Source organism: Meriones unguiculatus, chromosome 7 (assembly GCF_030254825.1).
Source record: "Meriones unguiculatus strain TT.TT164.6M chromosome 7, Bangor_MerUng_6.1, whole genome shotgun sequence".
In the NCBI taxonomy this organism is placed as follows: Eukaryota; Metazoa; Chordata; class Mammalia; order Rodentia; family Muridae; genus Meriones; species Meriones unguiculatus.
In genome coordinates, this window is record NC_083355.1 from 37,107,332 (window position 1) to 37,128,126 (window position 20,795).

A 20,795-nucleotide genomic window follows, 5' to 3' on the forward strand; every position below is an offset into this window, starting at 1 on the left:
GGCTGGCCTTGAACTAATAGATCTGCCTGCCTCTGTCTCCAGAGTACTGGAATTAAAGGCATGCACCACCATTGCCTGGCAATAGTAACTTTTTTAAATTAAATTTTTAAAGATTTATTATTACTTTATATGTATGAGTGTTTTGCTCAGATGTATGTTTGTGCACCATGTATGTGGCTGATACCCATTAAGGTCAGAAAATGGTGCTGAATCTCCTAGGACTGGAGTTACAGATTTTCTAAGCCACCATATGGTTGCTGGGAATCAAACCTGGGTCCTCCACAAATGTTCTTCATCACTGAGCCAACTCTCCAGCCCTGCAGATTATTGTTTAAAGTGCAAAGGCTGTGAGGGATTATATCCAACACAGTAGGCCTTACAACAGAGCTACAAATGTGTGACAGAACACTATGGCTCAGCTCTGAACCTATTTGGCCGTTCTGTACAATGGCTGTATACACATGTAATGACTCCCAGCAGAAAACAAGTGTACACTACTACAGGAGGATCCCTTGTGAAGAACTAGATGGGGAAAGAAAGAAATCAGGCATGCTGGTCCTCAGAAAGACAAGACTATATTCAGATTGGTTGGCTAGATCCTCTCTCAAGAGCTTAAATGAAACGTCATTCACAGAGCTTTCCATCTTAAATTCATGTCTGAGTGACATCAGACAACACTGGGACTGGATGAGTCCTAAGACACAAAGCTAAATAAGAGCTCTGAAGAGGAGCACTAAAGCTGGACACAGCGGCTACAACTAACAGGATTACACTGGTAGGCTGGCATATGTTGTCCTTGTAAAAAGGGGGTTCTGGTGGTGAGGGCAGCTGTCTCTCAGACGCAAGCACTTCTACTGTAAGTGTCCCCCAGAACTCCCTGCCCTGCCTAGGTCAGCTTGACCTCCTGCCTCTCTAACAGGAAAATAACAGCAAACATCAAAGGATATTTAAAACACTGCATCTTTGACAATAGACAGAAGGCAGCAAACTATTTCCAATACAGGTTACTATTGTCTCTCCCATGGAATTAAAGTAGCTGCTTTGGGAACCAGAAGCTAGAAACTCACAGAGAAAACTCTGCTTGCCTGGAGACCTCTTGGTAAGGAAGTCCAGTCTCAGAATTTCAGTTAATTCTGGTATTGTAGGCACCTGATTTGATGTTCTTTTGCTCGCCTTCCCAATTAGGCCACTCCAGTTGTTTCTACTGGGTGCTTGTAAGTGCCTGATCTGATGCTTTGCTGTTTGTCTGCTGCTCCTATCTGTTCCTTCACTTCTTCCTGCTCCATACTCAATAAATTCACTCATTTGAAACCACAAGCATGGCTACTGTAGATCATTCTCTGTACAGGACAGTGGCACACTGCTATAATTCTACCACCTAGGAGGCTGATGCAAAAGATCATGAGTTTGAGCATGGGCTACAAAAGAAATGAGGTATTCTAAAACCTATAAAAACCAAATTTGAAAATTTGAGAGATTGTACCTAGAATCCTTTATATAGTACCAATGAAGTAAAGGGAAATGAACAGAAGTTAAAAAAAAAAAAATACAAAACAAAAAACCCTGCTGCTTTTTTCTACCATATGTCTCTCTTGCCAATGTACCTGTAACTGATGTACCAGATTTTTACTAGGTGTACTTTAGTGCTGACAAATCAAACGTTTCTAAACATGAGGCCCAATGTATTTAATAAGTATCAAGTATTTAATATTTCCAATTTTAAGCCCAAATGTTTAAGGTGGATGTTAACAGTGTTTCCTATGGTTAAGTTCGAAACTACCCTTTATCTTCCTCATAGGTCCTCCAGAACAAGAGCTAGACCTCTGTATTAATGGACACATGCTGGAAGTAATCTAAGTTTTATCCACTGAGAAAGTGTTGCTCATCTAACTTACCGCCTTAGGAGCCACGTATCCACCCGGTGCCATGCCTATCCCAGTGGAAAGCTCAAACAGGTCATTCAGACCGCTGCTGACCACAGCAGGAGTAGGTGAAGGAGCGAAGGTTGCAGGCACTGATGACGGGATGAAGGATTGTCCTACCTTTGGGGGGAAAAGGGAAAGAGGTGAGAAAGAATAGTTTTTTTCCTTAAAATGTTACTTGTTTTAACAGCATTGATTAGTCAATTAGAGAACGCTGAAGTTACAGTATTTATAGGAATCAAATCATCGGATTGTCTCAATTATTTGTTTCACCACTGTTAAACATACACATGCTTTAGAAGCTTTGTCAAGGCACAGGTAGGATGCAAGAACACAGAGATCCAAGATTTTTGTCTTGTTTGTTTCCAATTTTAGCTTCCACGATTCTGTGCAAAAAGGCCTACAGGTACCCTAAACAAAAGAGGAGTTTGTGTCTATAGATTGGGGGAGAAGCATCCAACTTAAATATCCATTTCCTTTTGGGTTTGGCCACGTCTAACTTCCCATTTGGGTGTTAATACCTAGCAGGAAGCTCTCCTCAGGGAGATGATATTCACATCCATAGGAACTCAACTATGAGGAAAGTGTCTCCATGAGTCCAGCAAACTCTCTCAAGTTCTTTCTGGACACCAGGTCATAAAAGCATTCTGTAGTCAAGATGGGAGGTTCCATTTCCTTCAGCTCTTGAATGTCAGAAACACAAAGATCTCTACAGGCACCACAGCATCAATCCCTAAAGATGTCCCTAGAACACACGTGCTATGTGTCGCCAAGACTGCAAATAACCCTGTGCTCTCTACACTGCTACCGAGCTTGTGGCGTGCAGTGCTGGAGAGCAGCGGTGGCTCTGATAGCGCGGGTGAAGGAAAGCATCGAACAGGGCAGAGCTTCCCATGGTGGAAAAAAACAGATGGCACTTACTGCCGGGCTTCCTCCAATGCCCCCGCCAAGGTCACTGCCAAGCTGAAAGAGAGAAAGGAGAGAGAGGAGAGAGAGGTAGAGTTCATTTAGCTAAGTACTAGATGCCCACACAGATTCTGTCAATTGCTCTACCAAGTAATTGGAAATACATGCCATTTGACTTGTCTCCCAAAGCCTAGGGAATTGTAGATCGCCAAGAAACATGTCCTGGGGAACCAAGTGCTGGTAGCGAAAGGGTGTGAGAGTTTTGCAAAAACTTAGAAAATGGAGCTGGCACATCATAGGGATGTTTCAGATCCAATTTTTCTACCCCAATTCATTGGCACAAATCCAGACAAGACTTAGTGTTTGTATATGCTAAGAAGCTCTATGCCCAAGCAGCGTTATGTTTCCTTTACAAAGAATTTTAGGGCGGGGGAGAAAAAGCAAAGGAAGACTAAACATGCTTTAACCTATAAAACCCACTGCCTCACTGAGATGCTGGGAACCAAACCAGTATCGAGTTGCAATTTCAAGCTTCAAAAATGACCGGTGGAACAGTTTTCAGTTGAGAGCACTCCTGGGGGAAAACAGCTAGCACAGAACGACAGGCATGCATCGCTCCACACCACCCACGGTCGGTAGCTCCAAGGAGAGGTGCTGTGATTTATTTGGAGCTCGTCATTTACAGGAGGCAAAATAGAGAGTTTGACTAATTGGTTAGTTAGCTGACAGGGAAACAATTACACAGGCTCTTAGTCTTCTTTCTTTCCCCTCACGGCTCTAGAACATACACAGTTCGCCCTGAAGGCAGTCTTGTCTTCCATGACAAGACCAATGAAGAAAACTGGAGAGGTTTAGCCAGTCACACACATAAGCATATGCGTGCACACACACTAACAGTATTATTTACAAAGCTGAAACTTTTTGTGGGGTGATATTTGCAGTCCTGTATCTGTTTCCCCCCTAGCTCTCATCATATCTGCAACCTCTATGAATCACCAAGTGGCCTGCTCTAATATTTTTTGTTTAATGGTAATAATTTAGAAATTGTGTTGGGTGGTAATCCAGAATGATGATTTATGAACTGAGAGTGATATATAAAATGTTGCCAAAACCTCAATCTATACTCAGAAATAGTGAACCCCATGACAAAATTCTGTTTCACTTAAGATAGGAAGTTAATTCTAGCAAGTGCTTTAACCAAGCCAACGTTTCTAGAATGTGGTTCTCAAAGATCATTTAATTATGCCATTGGATGAATCCAGATTCCTATTCAAATAGAAAGGTCATTGCAACCAAGGAGATGAGTAACTGGAAAGGTGCCCAAGCCAATAGAAACGATATTGTACATCTCCTCTCCCTGGTTCTAGAATGATACATCGCTGCAGTAAGATGTCTCAAAAGCATGGCATTCTTTTTATTCAGAAAAACAAATATATAACATTCCCTGCATGCAAGGCATAAAAAGATACCAAGCAATAAAGGAGCACAGATTAACAAGGGCAAGCTTTACAAGCTGGCAGGAAATAAAAAACTATGTAAAGGCTTGCAGATTAACTATGTAGAAGAGGGAATTCTGGGAGAATAGTCTCCTTGGGCCTGGAGGATAATGATAAGAAGATCAAAGACATGGCAAAGTAGAGTTCAACCTGGTGAGTGTTTTTTTTTTTTTTTTTCCCAGAGCTGAGGACTGAACCCAAGGCCTTGTATTTGCTATGTAAGCACTCTACCACTGAGCTAAATCCCCAACCCAAAGGAGAATTCAAAACAGTGCAAAACAGGGAAGAAGGGTCGTTTCTCAACAGCATCCACAAAAGCTGAAAACACAGAGTTAAAGTGTGAGCAGGAAGGAGTTTGTCAATTAGACCGAACCACAGAGCAGATGTTTTGTTTTTAAAAGTTGAACCAAAAAAAGCTTGCAAAGGCAATACAATTTGCAAACATCTTTTAATTTTCCTCTTGACAAAAACCTGGTGTTTTCTGAGACTAACACTCAAACCTTTAAATAGTACTAACTACTACTTTAGCTATATGCCCATAACCATGATTACTTTCAACCTTACGAACAGAACGGAATGAACCATCTGCATGTGCACATGAGCTTTAAAAGTTGCTACTGCCAGTCTCTTCCTCAGAGACAATCATTTACTTTTCTGAAGTGTCATCTGGGACTTTGAAATAGTTCTTCAAGTTCATTCTAATGTACATACAGCCAGGTTTGAAAACGCCACAGCAGAGAATTGTTTGAATTCAAACAAGATTCTTATATATAAAATGACTTTAGAGCCCACTTCTATATGAAATAAGAGGTCAGAATGTGAGCAGGAGAAACCCTTTCTAAAGAAGGAAAAGAAAGCCGAATGTGAAACCCCTGGAAGGGGCTCTACAAAATATCCCATCCGTCCTAATGCTGATGTGGTTTTTGACTTCCTAACATGCTTGCTCCTTCATTCCCCAAACAATGCCCTCTCTAACTAGGTTTGCAACCCAAGCTTGAAAGACAGAATTTTTATCAAACTAGTTGGCAAATGCTTAGAAGGAAAAACATATTTTAAAGAAGTAATAGTTTTACCAATATTCAATAAAAAAAAGCACAGAGAAGAGGTAGCTGCTGTTGAAGACATAAGCCTAAAGGAAGAAATGTCCGCTGCTCTGGAACACAGGCCTCTACAGCTTTCTGCTTTCTGCTTCCTGATGTATCAAGATGTGTAATCCTCTACCACACACTCCAGTTGCCATGAACTCTATGTGCTTTCCCTCCATGATGACTAAACAGGTGTTTTATATATCACAGTGATGAGAGAGCTAACATAAAACCTATTTGTAGTTCTTGTTTTAAGACACGGTCTCACTCTGTAGACCCTGGATAGTCTGGAACTTACTATGTAGACCAGGCTGGCCTGCCTGCCTCTGCCTCAAGTGCTAGAAAGGTGTGCACCACCACACCTAGTCCATTTCAGTTCTTCTCCCCCGCCCTTAAATTTTTACTCTCATCTTCCAATATTAGAGAATATGGTGAAGGTTGGTCTCATGTGTGTTATTGGCCATCAAGAACTGGTTACACCCATCCTTGTTTTCTAAACCTGCCTAAGACAAACCTGATTGGCTGATTAAACAGCCTATACCTGGGTAGGGTAGAATGGGATAGGCATGGCTAAGGTTCCCAGGCTTTTGGGTTCAAGAGAGAATCAAGGGAGACAGAGAACAGGAAGAGAGGAAGGAGGATGCCATGATGGGTTAGCCTAGAGAAGAAACCACATGGGGCCAGGAGGAAGGACTCCAATAATGGCATGAAAAGGCCCAGATGAAGAATAAAAGCAAGTATTTATAAGATTATGGATGGAAGATAGGATGTTTAAGGAGGATGGTATTGGATGGGGGCTGGGAGATAGATGGTGAGATGATTCAGACAGTGCAGGTAGAAATATCTGCCTAACCCAAGGTAAATAAGGCAATTATAAAATCTAACAGGTGGTCTGTGTCTTATTATTTATGATAGTGGGTTAGATATTACTGCTGTGATAATCATAGAGCAAATAATAATAAACATTATACAGCACAATACTCATTTTTAAATTTACAACCACAAGAATACTATCTGGAAAAAATCTAAACACAGTATTTCCACATGCTATTGACCAATTTTATTTGAAACCACAGAAGAAACAATCTTGGAGGTTGCAGAGATGGCTCAGTGATTAAGAGCATTGAATGTTCTTTCCTAGCACCCACACAGTGTCTCATAGAGGCAGAGGCAAGTAGACCTTTGTGAGTTAGAGATCAGCCTGGTCTACAAAGTGAGTCCAGGATAGCCAAAGCTACACAGAGAAACCCTGTCTCGAAACAAAAAAAGCCAAAAAAGATAAACAATCTTGATGCTCCTGTTTTATATTACCAACAATTCATCTAGAACCCAAACCACAATTCATCTAGAATCTGACACACATAAGACCCAAAGGATATGAGATACAGTCAGAAATATAAAGGTTAACTTTACTGTATGATGGCCAGAGTAAAGGAAAATAACAAAGCCAATGTTTCCCACCTAGCAAAACTAGAGTATAGTTTGTTCAGACTTTATTTTGAATCTTCCCTCTTGACCTCAAAAAGAGTCCAAGGGAGGTCATCCTCTTCTTTGAGAATATGGCAAGGTGATAGCAAAATGTTAGGTGAGAGGCAGTGACTAATAGAGAGAGATCAGCAAGGAAGGAAGCAACCCAATACATGATCCTATCTAACCACTACACTGACAAATGTAATGAGGCAGATAACCAAGAAAAATATCTACAAGAGTTATTTCACATCAGCCTTAGCAAGACATTAGTTATCTCCAGTTCAGCTGCTGGTATGAGATTCATCCAGTAGGGTGTACTCTGCAAGCTCATTCTTATCAGGATCCTATTCTAAATCAATCACACTAGGACCTATAAAGGTCAGGTTTCTCTTAACCAGTAAGTTACGAAAGCCAGGAGTAAAAACGAATTTGTGTCCCAATCTGAGGTGTCTAAATACTTCAAATTGTTCACATATTACATCTTATCATTCCCAGGATCGCCTTACTAATGTTGTTTTCTCACCATGAAGAAAATAATGTTAACCACAGGGTAACTAAATCAGAATACAAGAAGGAAGGAGAGGTGTCAATTTCAGAAGGGGAGGGGAGTAGTTTTTGTTTTGTTTTGAGACAAGGCCTTGCCATATAGCCTAGGATGGTCTTGAACTGATAATCCTTTTGCCTTAGTCTCTTGTATCCTGGAACCATAGATGAGCCAGCATGCAATTGGCTATGGAAAAGAATGTTGCAAACGCTGGAAACTGAGGATTTTTTTTCTAAAGGTGTTTAAGCTGATACCTCCAATGTGTAGTGTAATTCTCTATTCTCCAAACTAAACCACAGGACTCATTGCCATTAAATGGTACTACGAATAGAACTAACATTTGGCTACTGTCAAAGAGTTGTCACTCCACCATATCTAAAGTAATGCTTAATAAGAGCACTGGAATTAAGGCTGGATTACACAGTAACAGGTCATTGCAGAACTAATCCAGGAACTGGACAGAAAGCAGTGATTCCATGGTGACTACTGTAACTTATAAACTGAACAGATTTAGACACATTACATGAGCTCTGAAGCAGAATCAGGCAAGGCTTAGTGAGCCACATGTAAGCTCCAGATGAGCTCCAGATAGTAAAGTGAAATGTTAGCTCAGCATGAATGGACTCATACTATAAAAGAGCAATGCATAGAGAGAATCGAAGATGGAAATTCTATTAAAGAACAATTCTGCTCAACTCTAAGGGAAAAGAACAGCATAACAAAAGAAAATTAACAGAGATGGCCACTGACTTAAAGAGAAAAATCCCATGCAGTAATAATGGCTGGTCTAGGCGAGGCCCTTTTGCGGCCAGTGCAGAAATATCTACTTGCTTCTAAAACTGTGTAGCCGTCTAGGTATCTGAAGGTATTTTCTTAACAGGGGCAGACCTTCAAGCTCAGCATTTCTACATTTCTGTCTAGATCCTTATCTCTTTTATGCAATGCTTTCCAAAAATCATTGAAGGGAAGTGACCCTAAGGAATGCTCCAACCCATATAGTTTGCCAACAGTTCAGGAGTCTAGAATGGCATAGAAGAACAAGACACAATGATTCTCACCACAAAGAAACCTGTGAGGTGTTTCCAGCTGCTGGGTAGAAAAGGTAGAAAACAGACCTTTCAAAGCTATGCAGAGAAGCATTATAAGACATCACCAGTAAAATACACAAGGAGAGTTCTGTGAGCACATAAGCCAAGAAACAAACCGATAGCTGAGAATACATCGCCTCATCACAGCTTCCTCAAAGGAAAAAGCAGGAAGCTGTATAAAACTGTTTCCTGAAAAGGAATTGAAAAGTTATCTCAAAGCTCACTATAGGACTTGCAAGTCAGACAGAAGTCGTATATTGAATACAGAAAGTTCCTACGGGAAACTGCATTCTGCCCCACTGCACTTCACAGCATTATTACCTCTCTATAGAGGAATTCACCAGTTTTCGCTCCACTGGAGACGCTTGTAGGAAATGGCTTGCTTACAACTTTATTCTCAGTGCCTGGAGTAAAACCTGATGTATCATAAACATTCAATATGTATTTATTGAATGAATCAATCTTCTAGTGACCATACAGCTACTGGCAATAGTTCTTAGGAATGAATTTTGCAATGAATCATTTTATTGGGGAAAAATAATCACCAAAAAGACAGAAGACAACAAATTGTCTACTAACTATCACACTATCAACATCAATACAGCCAGCATGTGTAAGAAGAACCAACTGGGTGAAAGAACTCTCTAGGCAGAATGCCTTGCTAGAAAGGTACTCCCTGTATGCTTGTTTATTTGTGTTTGAGACAGTGTTGATATGTGGATGAGGATGGCCAGTTATTTGCTATTATAGCCCAGGCTAGCTTCAAACCAATGACCCTCCTACCTCAGCCTCACCCAGTTTACACACCAGCATTTGAGTTATTTTGGCATGTCATTTAGCTGCTCTACATTATCATGAACCAATGCCAAGTAGATGAGACAGTGTTGTTTTGTTGAAATACCTGAAAGAGTGTAAGAGGAGCAATCTAATTCCTTTCCTGTAGAAAAAGTCAGTGAATTTGGCCATTGTTTCTCTTCACAAACAAATACAGTTCTCCAATTCTCCAATGGCCATGCACCTCCTAATGACACATGAGCCTAAGCACACATGTCCACGGAACATAAGAGGTACAGCAGCGAGACATCTGGGAGAAGTCGGCCTGTGCTTTGCCTTAAACGGTCAAGCAATTTCCATTTTGTGCTGCAACATGTCAGTTTGTTCTGTGCTTTCATTAATCACCATTAAGCAAGAGTGACATTACAAGATGATGAATCGGTCATGTTTATCTCACAGCTTCAAATGCATACTCATCGTCCTGTGTGCTCCACAGAGTATCGATCAAAGTTAGGGGGAATTGGACTCTACTCTGGAGCACAAATGCTGAACAATGCAGCAGAATACAGGGCCATGAAAATTCTAGAGACAGTAAAAGGTTTCTGGACATGCAATGACCAAAAATTAAATAAAGATCAAACGTATAATGAATCACTGCTCACTGAGTTGTATCATGTGACTTCACTGAAGTCTTGGTCCTGAGAAGGCAATACCTGAACTTTGCACTGCCATGGTGTCATGCCCCTTCACAGCCAACAACACTGTCAAAGCACCTGGCTCAGATTGGGTATTACTGTGTGCTATGAACTGTACAAAATTTCCTGCTCCTATTGAAACAGCACAGACTAACTGGGGAAAATAAAAACTTAACATTTTCCTATCTGGTTCCTTTTTTTTTTTTTTTTAAAGATTTATTTATTTTATGTATATGAATACTGTTTTCATGCACTGCAGAAGAGGGAATCAGATTCTATTACTGATGGCTGAAAGCCACCATGTGGTTGCTAGGAAATGAACTCAGGGCCTCTGGAAGAACAGCCAGTGCTCTTACCTGTTGAGCCTTCTCTCCAGCCCTCCCACCTGATTCTTTAACACAAAAGTATCAAATCAGTATATATCTGTATTGCTAGAATGTCTGATTTTTAAAATTGCTGTTCTGAGTTACTGCATTGAGTTCTATTTAAAAAAAATAATTCAGTGAATTTTGGCTTGGAATTAGGACAGAATTTCCAACTATGGGTTGGACCTAAATACACTTCCGCCATTTTTGTACTATGTATTTGTGAGAAAACAGCTTTATGAGCATTAAAAACCATAAAATATAATTATCAATTCTGAACAATGTTCAAGCTGATATATCAAATATTCAACCAAGGGTAATTTTTATATAAAACTATCCACTTCATTAGCATGTAAATTTGCTGTTATCATTAAGAAATAGTGAAATTGGAGCTACAGAGGTGTCAGCAGTTAAGAATAGTTGCTGGTCTTAAAGAGGATCCAGGTTTGGATTCCAGTATCTATGTCTGCTTACAACCATCCATCACTCCAGTTCCAGGAGAACCAGGGCACTCTTCTGGCCCCTGCAGTACCAGGTATGTACAACAGTATACTTACATGCACACATGAAAACTATACATGTAAAATATAAAAATTAATATTTTTTAAATAATAAACTTATACGTACACCAACTAATTATTTTATCTTTATTAATTTTATTTTTAATATTAGTTACAGCTTTAATATTAGGTATAGTTTATTAATTTTGTATCCCAGCTGTAGTTCGCTCCCTCATTCCCTCCCAATCCTACCCTCCCTCTCTCATCTCCTTCTTTTCAAGTCCAACTAATTATTTTAAAACAAATTTATGGCTCTGTGTTGTGGCACATGCCTTTAATCCCAGTACTTAGGAGGCAGAGGCATGTGGATCTCTGTGATTTCAAGGCCAGCCTGGTATATAAAGCAAGTCCAGTACAGCCAAGGCTACACAGAGAAACCCTGTCCCCCCAAACAATAAATAAATAAATGAACAAATAAATGATTTATCATCAGAAAATATTTGATTCGTATACATATTTTTTGTGAGTATACATTGAGGGTTGCATAAAATTTCTTGGTCGAAAGGGGTTCTTGAGAGGAAACTGTTTAAATGCTATTCTAGAAAACAGTCATTAAAAACAAACCTGAGGAATCATAAGACAGTGATAAATTGTAAGGATTAGAAATTACAAATTACAAATGAGAATTAACAGTAAATGACTGTTAAATTTCTCCTAAACTGCCTGCTGTAGGTTGGGTAAGCATCCCCAAATCGTCCCCGTGTTAAAGATCTGGCCACACAAAGGCTGTGGTGTGTGGCGGAGTGGGAAGCAACAGAAGCTGAAAGGGTGACCTGATGAAAAGCGTTTTGATCATTAAGAGAGGGTCTTTTAATAGCATGGGCCCCTGTAATCCTCCTCATGCTTTACTTCCCAGCCACAAAGTCAGTGAGTTTGGTTCACCATGAGCTCTTCCTCTCCTGTGCCACCTCATTATAGGCCCAATCTGGTGCTGGAGTCCTACAGGAGGAATGACAGTGCAAAACTAGACTTCATGCAGAATTTCCTGGGGGCTCAGCACTCATGTTAATAAAGTAGCATATGACAAACAGACACTAGGTAAAAAAATATATGCAGGGAACAGCGTGGGAAGCTTTGAAAAGTGCTCTAGGACTCAGGAAAAATCAGCTTCTCTTAGATGCTGCTCTGGCTCCAGTGGGGACAGAACACTTCTCTAGCATGAAGTCCTTCCTCAGCATAAAGGGCACTTGGAATAATGTTTTCTTTATAATTTTTGGTACCCAACAGCACCATTTAAACAGAACAACACACAGTACCTTGGATAAACAAAAGATCAACTTCGCCAAGGCTTCTGTTGACAGATTAAAAGTAAAGGCAACAAATAATTGAGATTCTCAGTGTCCTCACGGGTATCAGACTCTCGTGTATACTGTAATGCCACGGAAGAGTTACACACGTGGCCCTCAGGTCATCTCCTACACTACATGAAACCAGGATATGCTCTGTGAGTAAAGTCATACCTAACCCAGGACAGGCTGGGTTTTAGACTGATTGTGAATGCCATTAACACACATGGCTTCAACAAGAGATTAAAAGCCCAGGTCTGCCTATGTAGATAGACCTACTGCTAGACTGAATCCCCTTGGTCTTCACAGGTTGAAGAGATAAAGGGCCCAGTTACATTTTACTTGAAGTCTCCACATCAAGCTGACAGTGAAATTTACAGTAACAGAAGCAAGAAACTACCAGTACACTACAAGCAAACAAAAAGGGCAACAAAAAATAGAAGCAGCAAAAAGACTACAAGAATAGCTGCGGAGTCATTTTGACTCGGGTTTTGAGCTACAAAGCTATTCCATTTCTAAAACTACCTGAATTCCTGTTTTTCAGAGGTGACTGCCTCTTCACACAAGACATAACCCAAGCCTCAGGAGCATGGTATGCCCGTGTCTGTATCACAGCGGCATCCCCAGCCTACTCTGCTGCAACAGTCTCAGATTTGGAGTCCCATAATTCATGGAAGAAAAAGCCTTTTTCACAAATGATTAGTAAATTAATTAGTATTTCCTGGCATGACAGTGCTAGGAAGAGGTCACTGAACTGCAAAAGTTCTCAAGTGTGGTGACGAAAGAAGGTAAAAAGACAAACTGAGAACCAAAAGAACCTAAAAAAGAAGACTGAAAATATCTGCTAGCATATATAAACTTTTACAAAAGTGAGCCAATAAAGCTGGGCATACTGGTACACACCTATGATCCCAGCTTGTTGGAGACTAAGGACAAACAGGGAGAGAGTGAGATCTTGACCAAAAAAAGAGGTAAACAGTCCCAAATATAAAGCCCTTAATTTCTACAGTCTCTAATATATATATAGTCAAATTTAACTTCTATCCAAGACAGACTGAATCACTTAAAATCAGAATGGAAGCCAGGAGGTGGGGGCACAGGCCTTTCATCCCAGTGCTCAGGAGACGGAGGCAGATGGATCTCTCTGTGAGTTAGAGACCAGCCTGGACTATAAAGGTATAGAGTGAGTTCCAGGACAGTCAGGGCTACACAGAAAAACCCTGTCTCATTAAAACAAACAAACAAAAACAAGGTAAACTCAGTTTGGTGTTTTTTGTTTTTTGTTTTTTTTTTGAGACAGGGTCCTTTTGTATAGCCATGGCTGTCCTGGAACTCACTCTGTACACCAGGTTGGCCTCAAATTCTCAGAGATCTGCCTGCCTTTACTTACAGTGTGCGGGGATTAAAGGCATACACCACCACTGCCCGGCTAAGAGGTCTAGTTTAAAATTCTTTCATTTTACATTTATATTATTAATGTGCATAGATCAAAGGACAACCTCTAGGAGTTGTACTCTTCTTCCACCCTGGATTTTAGGGACTGAACTCAGGTTATCACTGGCCCAAGATGTCTGTTTTTGTAAGCTGTATCAAAGAGGCTTGTCAAAACACAGAAAACTTTTTTTCTTTTTTGGAAAAAGTCACTGCTTGGCATAAGAGATCAGCTACCTAATTCCATTTGGAATCTTATTTGGCTCAATGTTCTCAATCTTGGCTGTAAAATTAAAATCTCTTGGACAACTTAAAAATAAAATAAAAGGATTATCTGGGGCCAGGCTTGGTGGTACATGCTTTTAATCACATCACTTGGGAGGAAGAGGTAGGCAGATCTCTTGAGTTCCAGGCTAGCCTGTTCTATACACTGAGTTCGCTAGTAATTTCAGATAAAAATAAGGTGAGGTTAACTATGCAGCTAGAATGAGAACCATAGAAAGGGAAGGAGCTGGCAGGCAAAAAGCCCATTGGCAGCACATAATTAGACCTCCCTCTAGGGGGTGAAGTTTAGTTACCCCCCAATACTAGCCCTGGGCCTTGTGTCATATGTCTGCAATCCTAGCACCAGGGAGGCTGAGGGAGGACAATCATCAACTTGAGGCTAGCTTAGGCTACATATGAAGAACCTGTCAAAACAAAAACAAAACAGAACAAAAAACTGGCCTCAAAAATGAGCTGGAAAGCAAGGACTAACACCCAAGGTTGTCCTCTAACATCCACACACATTCAAACACACACACACACACACACACACACACACACACACACACACAGGAACACACGCAAATACTAAGAAATAGACACAACCAAACTTAAATAAACACAAAAACCCCAAATGCAGACTACTGCGTTTTTACCAGAGCCTAACTGAAGGATCTCTCTCTCTCTCTTTTTTTTTAAAATAAGGAGACATTCTTTTTTTAAATATAATTTATTATTTTATGTGCATTTAGTGTGAAGGTGTCAGATCCCTTGAAATACACATTATAGACAGTTGTGAGCTGCCATGTGGGTGCTGGGAATTGAACCCTAGTCCTTTGGAAGAGCAGGCAGTGCACTTTAGCCACTGAGCCATCTCTCCAGCCCCTGAAGGATCTCTCTTATATACGATCTTTATACACATTATTATATAGTTTTGTGAAAGGCTTCTGTAAGATAAGGATTCATTTAGAAATGGCACCATTTATACAGACTGAAAAAAATTCACTCTGTGAGTGAATATATTAAACTACATACAGATCCATAGTAAAAGTAAGGGCTGTTAGCACCCACACGGCACTCACAACCATCCGTAACTCCAGTCCCAGAAGATAGGATGGGCTTCTTTTGGTCTCTGAACATGGATGTGGTACACAGACAAAGACATAAAATGAAGACAAGCACCCATATGCCTTTAATTAATTAATTAATTAAAAAAAGAAAAAGTGCCATGCAGTTTTTACTCCCCCCCCCAGACAAGAGTCTTATGATACAGCCCTAGCTGGCCTGGAATTTCCTATGAGGACCAGCCTGGCCTCACACTCACAGAGCTCTGCCTCCCCAGTGCTATGATTAAAGGTGACTATGCCTAACCTCAAACATGTCCTTAGAGCCTTTACACTCACTCATTAGCCTATGCCGGCCGGCCAAACCCCAGGGCTCTACGTGTCTATGCCTCTGAGTACTGAACTTACAAACTGACACCATTACCTGTTTTTTCTTTCTTTCTTTTCTTTTCTTTTTTTTTCCTCTTCCTGAGAGAAGAGGGTTCTCTGTGTATCCCTGTCTTTCTTGGAACTTATTCTGCAGCCCAGGCTGGCCTGGAACTAAGAGATCTGTCTGCCTGTGCCTCCCAAGAGCTGGGATTAAAGGCATGCGCCACCACCACCCCCCAGCCATTACCCAGCTTTTTACGTGGGTGTTGGGAACCAAACTCAGGTTGTCACACTTCAAGTCTTAGCCGTCTCCCAGCCACTCCTGCAGCCTTTTTAAGTGGAGCAGTGCTTACAATGAGTTTCATCTTTCTGTATTGCATACCTATCCACCTGTTATAATTGTAAGTCTGGAAACGCAAAATCAGTGCCTCTCTTTCACCTCCATTTCTAAACCCATTATTTGCCTTCTTAGATTCAACGAGCCCATCATGTAGTAAACCTTCAGTGAAAGCAGTGGGAAGTCAAAGCATAAACCTGAGCATACAGTATTCAGCCTGTGGTTGATATGTCAATACAATGAGAGTTATTTCCATTTCTTGGGCAAATCAATGATATTTCTTTGTCTACCTTGAGTTTAAAGATACTATATATGCAGCAATGTGGAATGAGGACAACAAAAAACAATTTTCCTTCTATAATCAGTCAAGCCTAAATGCTATATTCAAAAGAAAGACAACAGGGGGTGGGGTTCACTGTGCCAACAAGCTGGAGCCCCCTGCACAGTCTGTGCCTAGACTCTGGATATAGTATACAACCCACAGAGTCTGACTGTATTTCAATGGACTCTGCCAGACTTCAATGTATTATTTATACTGACATGGATAAGCCACAGATACCACAACCCTCATAAAGCTTAAGAGACAACACCATTATATACAGAAGAGAACAAGGAGCTTTGTTTCTATCCTCTCTGAAAGCACATTTCCTACTTAAGGTTTGTGTTTTCCAATGTTGCTGGGAAACACATCAACTTGTCAGGCATCTTGACAGTCATCAGAGTATCAGACACCAGTCTGTAATTCCAAGGTTAAGCACCTAATCCGCAGGGAGTCGTGCAACCTAGTATTTTCCTAGACTTTTCCCCAGACATTGACAGTTGCATTTGATATTTCTCCATCTTGTACAACAACAAACTGGTGGCACATGTCCACAGTCTTTCTGGACTTTGGAGCCTTTTATTATTAGAATCCTGGAAGCTAATTGAATTGGAAGTATGACAAAGGTAGAAGACGTAAAGAAGAAGGAAAAAAGTCAAGCAGTTCTTTTCAATAGTGATAAAGATAACACTTTAGATTAAAATGCTCAAATAATCTCAAAAAACGTTTCTGAGTTGAAAAAGGCACAAACCAATAAACATTTAAAAGATAGAGGGTATTTTTTTTAGGGTGTGTGTGTGTGTGTGTGTGTGTGTGTGTGTGTGTGCTGAGGCAGGGTCTCATGTAGCTCAGGTTTGCCTCGAACTCACTTTGTAGCTGAGGTTGACCTTGAACTCCTGACCCTTCTCCCTGTCCTCTCAGTAATGGGATTACAGGTATGAACCACCACACCCAACAAGGGAGAGGTTTAAAAGTCCGAAAGAGGGTGATCATTATGGAGCCACTTTAATGATATTCAGGACCAAAGGAAGCTAAGAAGCAGGAAAAATAATGAACTCTGGTGAGGACATTAATAATTAAGATTGCCAAATAACATGTTGGCTAAATACCAGAAGTTCTGATTATAAGCAGGTCAACATGATAAACCTATGTACATGCAGACATACTGCATCCCAATGATAAACAGAATGCTAATTAACTCTCTAAAGATGGATAATTCTGTCCTTTACCAAGGACATTTCTGCTCATCAAAGAAAGCCAAATCAAGTTCTCTAGTCCACCGACAACTAAAAATCACCGAGAGAAACAATGATGCTTACCAAGCTGTCCAGTCCTCCTCCCAAAAGGTCCACTGCTCCCATCTGCATGGAGGACACCTGCGGCACGTTCACTGGGGGACCCAGGTCAAGATTTAAAAGATCCCCCAGAAGGTCACCTTGAGAGGGGATGACCTGAGGCTGTTCCAGGTTGGTTGCAGTGGTGGTGCCAATAGGACTATCACCTGCGTCAGCGCTGCAATCGAACACACAGAGGAGAAATGAGAAAAACCGTCTTCATCCATAATACAACAAAGCAGTAGGTGACTGTCACAGGCATAACACTAAACACTACAAATGCAGTCAAGGGACTAAACAGGGCCAAGATGGCTCTGTAGGTACAGGTTCATGCCACCAAGTTTAATCCCCTGAATCCATACAAGGAAGGAGAGAACCGACTCCTACAAGTTGTCCTCCGAGAGACACACACACACACACACACAGCAAATAAATACTCATTAAAACAACAAAAACAAACCAAAAATACCCAAGCAGCTTTGGACAAAATATGAACATGGAGGAATAAGGGGACTGACAGTAAACAAACATTAAGAAAAATGTAACTGATGCTACTAGCGGGGAATCTGGAGGGATGATAGAAATGTAAGACACTCAGGTTTTATTTGTTTTCGTTTTGGTGCTGCGGATCACACATGCAAAACACAATCTACAACCACAGCTTCACGACACTTAATTCTGTTATGTGTTAAGAAAAATAACCACAGATGCCCAGCAGTCAACTAAATACAAGTGACTGGCAGTCAGAGCTGGACAAAAAACTTGGAAAGGAATTTATATACACCTTTCAGCTAAATTACCAGCGGACGTTGTGTTGGTAAGAGCAGGGGATCTAGAATCAGACATCCAAGACCAAGCGTAGGATCTACAGTGTTAACTATGGGTGACAACTCTGTGGCAAAGTTTCTTCATCAAGAGAATGCAAACAATACCACCCCAGGTGGGCTATCAAAGTAAGGGTCCAACAAAAGCAGAAGGTTATATGACAGCATCTTGTGCCATATTAGCAGTGACTTATGGCTATCCCATAAGCTCCCTAAAGGAGTATGAAGAAAAGCACAGGAAGAGAGGTTCAGACAAACCTTTTGAATTAACCAAGACCAGTAATTAGAGAAAAGAAGGGACAGGTGTTGAGCCTTAATCTGAACTGTCCTCCACATGCTTTATAGCTTGACTGCGCAGCCCCTCGCTTGTCACACTGTTGTGAAGGCTATGGAATGTTTCGGGGACAGGGCCCAACAGGCTTCTGCAAGGTGTACCGGCTTCCTGTTTACTTCTATGAGAGCAAGCTGCTGCTTCACACTGTTCCTGTCCCCCATGCCTTCTCTGCTATGACAGAGAAGACCCCCCTTGAGACCATGGACCACAGTAAACCCCACTCTCTTGTTTCTGTCATGTATTTTGCCACAGTAATAGGATAAATGTGCTAGCTACTTGTTTCTTTGCTGGAACAAAATATCTGATGAAAGCCATTAAGAAAGTTTCTATGGCTCACAGCTGGAAGGCTGGTTCATTATGGCAGGGAAGGTATCATGTCAAGAGCAGAAGTCAGCTGCTCACACTCTGCCCAGTCAGGAAGCACAGAGCTACCAACACTTGTGCTCGGGTTACTTTCTCCTTTTTATTCAGCCTGGGCCCAGCCCACGCCATAGTACAGTCCACACTTAGGGTGAGCCTTCCCAACTAAGTTAACCCACAGAAAAGCCCTGACATTGGTTTCCACAGTTATTGGAAGTAGACAGTGAGGAGAGGGCTACCAGAAGTTGCATTTGCCTCTGGTACCAGCCTGCTCTCCTCTGTTCCGTCTGGTGCCACGTGAAAAAGCTGCTGCCTCATACTCCTACTGCCATGCCTGGAGCACAGCTGGTGCCATGTCTTCCCCAGGAAGATGGACTGAAATCTCTCTGAAACCATAAGCTCAAACACCATCCTGCACAGGACAAGACCCCTTCTCCCCTCCTCCTCCCTTAAGGTGTTCCTGTCAAAAGTTATCACATGAAAACTAACCAAAACAACATGTAACTGCAGTGATTAAAGAGAAAGACAATCTGTAAAAGATGACTTAAGAAGAGAAGTACCAATAAAGCCATGTCAAGAAGGGACAAATAAGGGCAGAGGTCACAGATTATCTCACAACTTGTAAGAAACACAGGAACACTTAAGCTAATCTTTATACATGAAATTCCACCAACTTAAACTATGAGTCACCTGAGAAAAAAATGAAAGAATATATGCATTTATTAGTAACCCAAAATAGAAGGTAAAACGCATAGTTTTCCTCACTATAAAGAAACAATATTCTAAGAAGGTAAAGTCTGGCAGAGGACAAGATATAGTCCTGTAGATTCAAGAGAAACATGAAGAACAAGACAAATCGTGAGTATACATCCAAGAAAATCAGTATCAGTGTTTCCCATTATGAAGTCATGTAAAGTTAACTGTACAAATGCCATCAAAGAAACACTCTCAAAAGGTTAACTTGTCCTAAATCGGACAACTGTTCACCACACTGCCTTCCTAGAGCAGCTGGCAGATATGAAGCACAAGAAGTGCTTGGGTAGACAGCACTTCACTCTTCTAAGTGATTCTGAAAAACCTAGTGAAAGCCTTCAAGTTGCTTTGTTTCATGTCACAAGTGTATCACTTAACTAACTTTTGTTGCAGAAGAGTTAGGAAAGGACTTTTCAGACATGCCATTTGCAGCAATTCATCAAACACTCACTCACACACTCACACACACATATTCTTTTTGTTTTTTGGATGGGCTGGGTGCTGGAAATTGAATTTAGGGACCTTGCAGGTATGAGGAAAGCACTCTGCCACTGAAGTATATTCCTAAGCCATCATCCCAGCTGATACCAAAAGGTATTTTTTTTTTGTATTAGTATTTAAAGACAAAAATAAGTACAAATGGATAATGGGGCTTTAATAAGGACCTATGTATAAAGCCAGACCCAGTTGACCAGGCCTGCAATCCTAGCTTCATGGAAAACCAAGGCAGGAAAAGCTTCTACTCTGCACAATGAGTTCTGGCCAGCCTTGGGCACATAAGTATAAGATGATCCTGTACTGGACTGTTTCTTTGTCTTAAAAAAAAAAAAAAGAAAAAAAAAGCATTAAGAGTTTACTAGTGTTCCTCTTCTCTGATTATAAAAGTGAGGGAGTCAGAAAGCAACAGCTGCATGTTACTGTGGTCTGTTCGAAACACTTTCCTTACTGATTTCCTTAACCTAATTTGGTAAAAACAAAACAAAGCAGGCATACAAAACTGAAAGCTACGTCTATATATAGACTCTAAGCTGTTTATATATTTCAATCCTACCAAAGTATTCCATTTATAGTTCTGCCATAAGAAATTTATACTAGAAAAATCGTATGTAGTAATGTTTTCTGTGTGTATATAGGCATGTGCCAACCAGTGGAGGACAGAGGATAGCGTGAGGTATTGTTCCTCAGGTGCCTTGTTCATTATCTTTAAAGACTAAT

General features: G+C 40.8%; 1 protein-coding gene across 3 annotated transcripts in view; it reads right to left on the minus strand.

Annotated features, from left to right (window-relative positions):
• The window catches only part of Ap2b1 (adaptor related protein complex 2 subunit beta 1), a 108,012-nt gene that overhangs the window by 43,620 nt on the left and 43,597 nt on the right, over nt 1–20,795 (minus strand). For 2 of the 3 annotated variants that reach the window (XM_021649017.2, XM_021649018.2), the window contains exons 14-16: nt 17,295–17,487; nt 2,844–2,885; nt 1,896–2,042 (exon numbers count right to left, since the gene is read on the minus strand). In XM_021649017.2, the coding sequence (XP_021504692.1) occupies nt 1,896–2,042; nt 2,844–2,885; nt 17,295–17,487 (382 nt within the window). The remainder of the gene's footprint in view (nt 1–1,895; nt 2,043–2,843; nt 2,886–17,294; nt 17,488–20,795) is intronic. The other variant, XM_021649020.2, reaches the window with a different exon arrangement.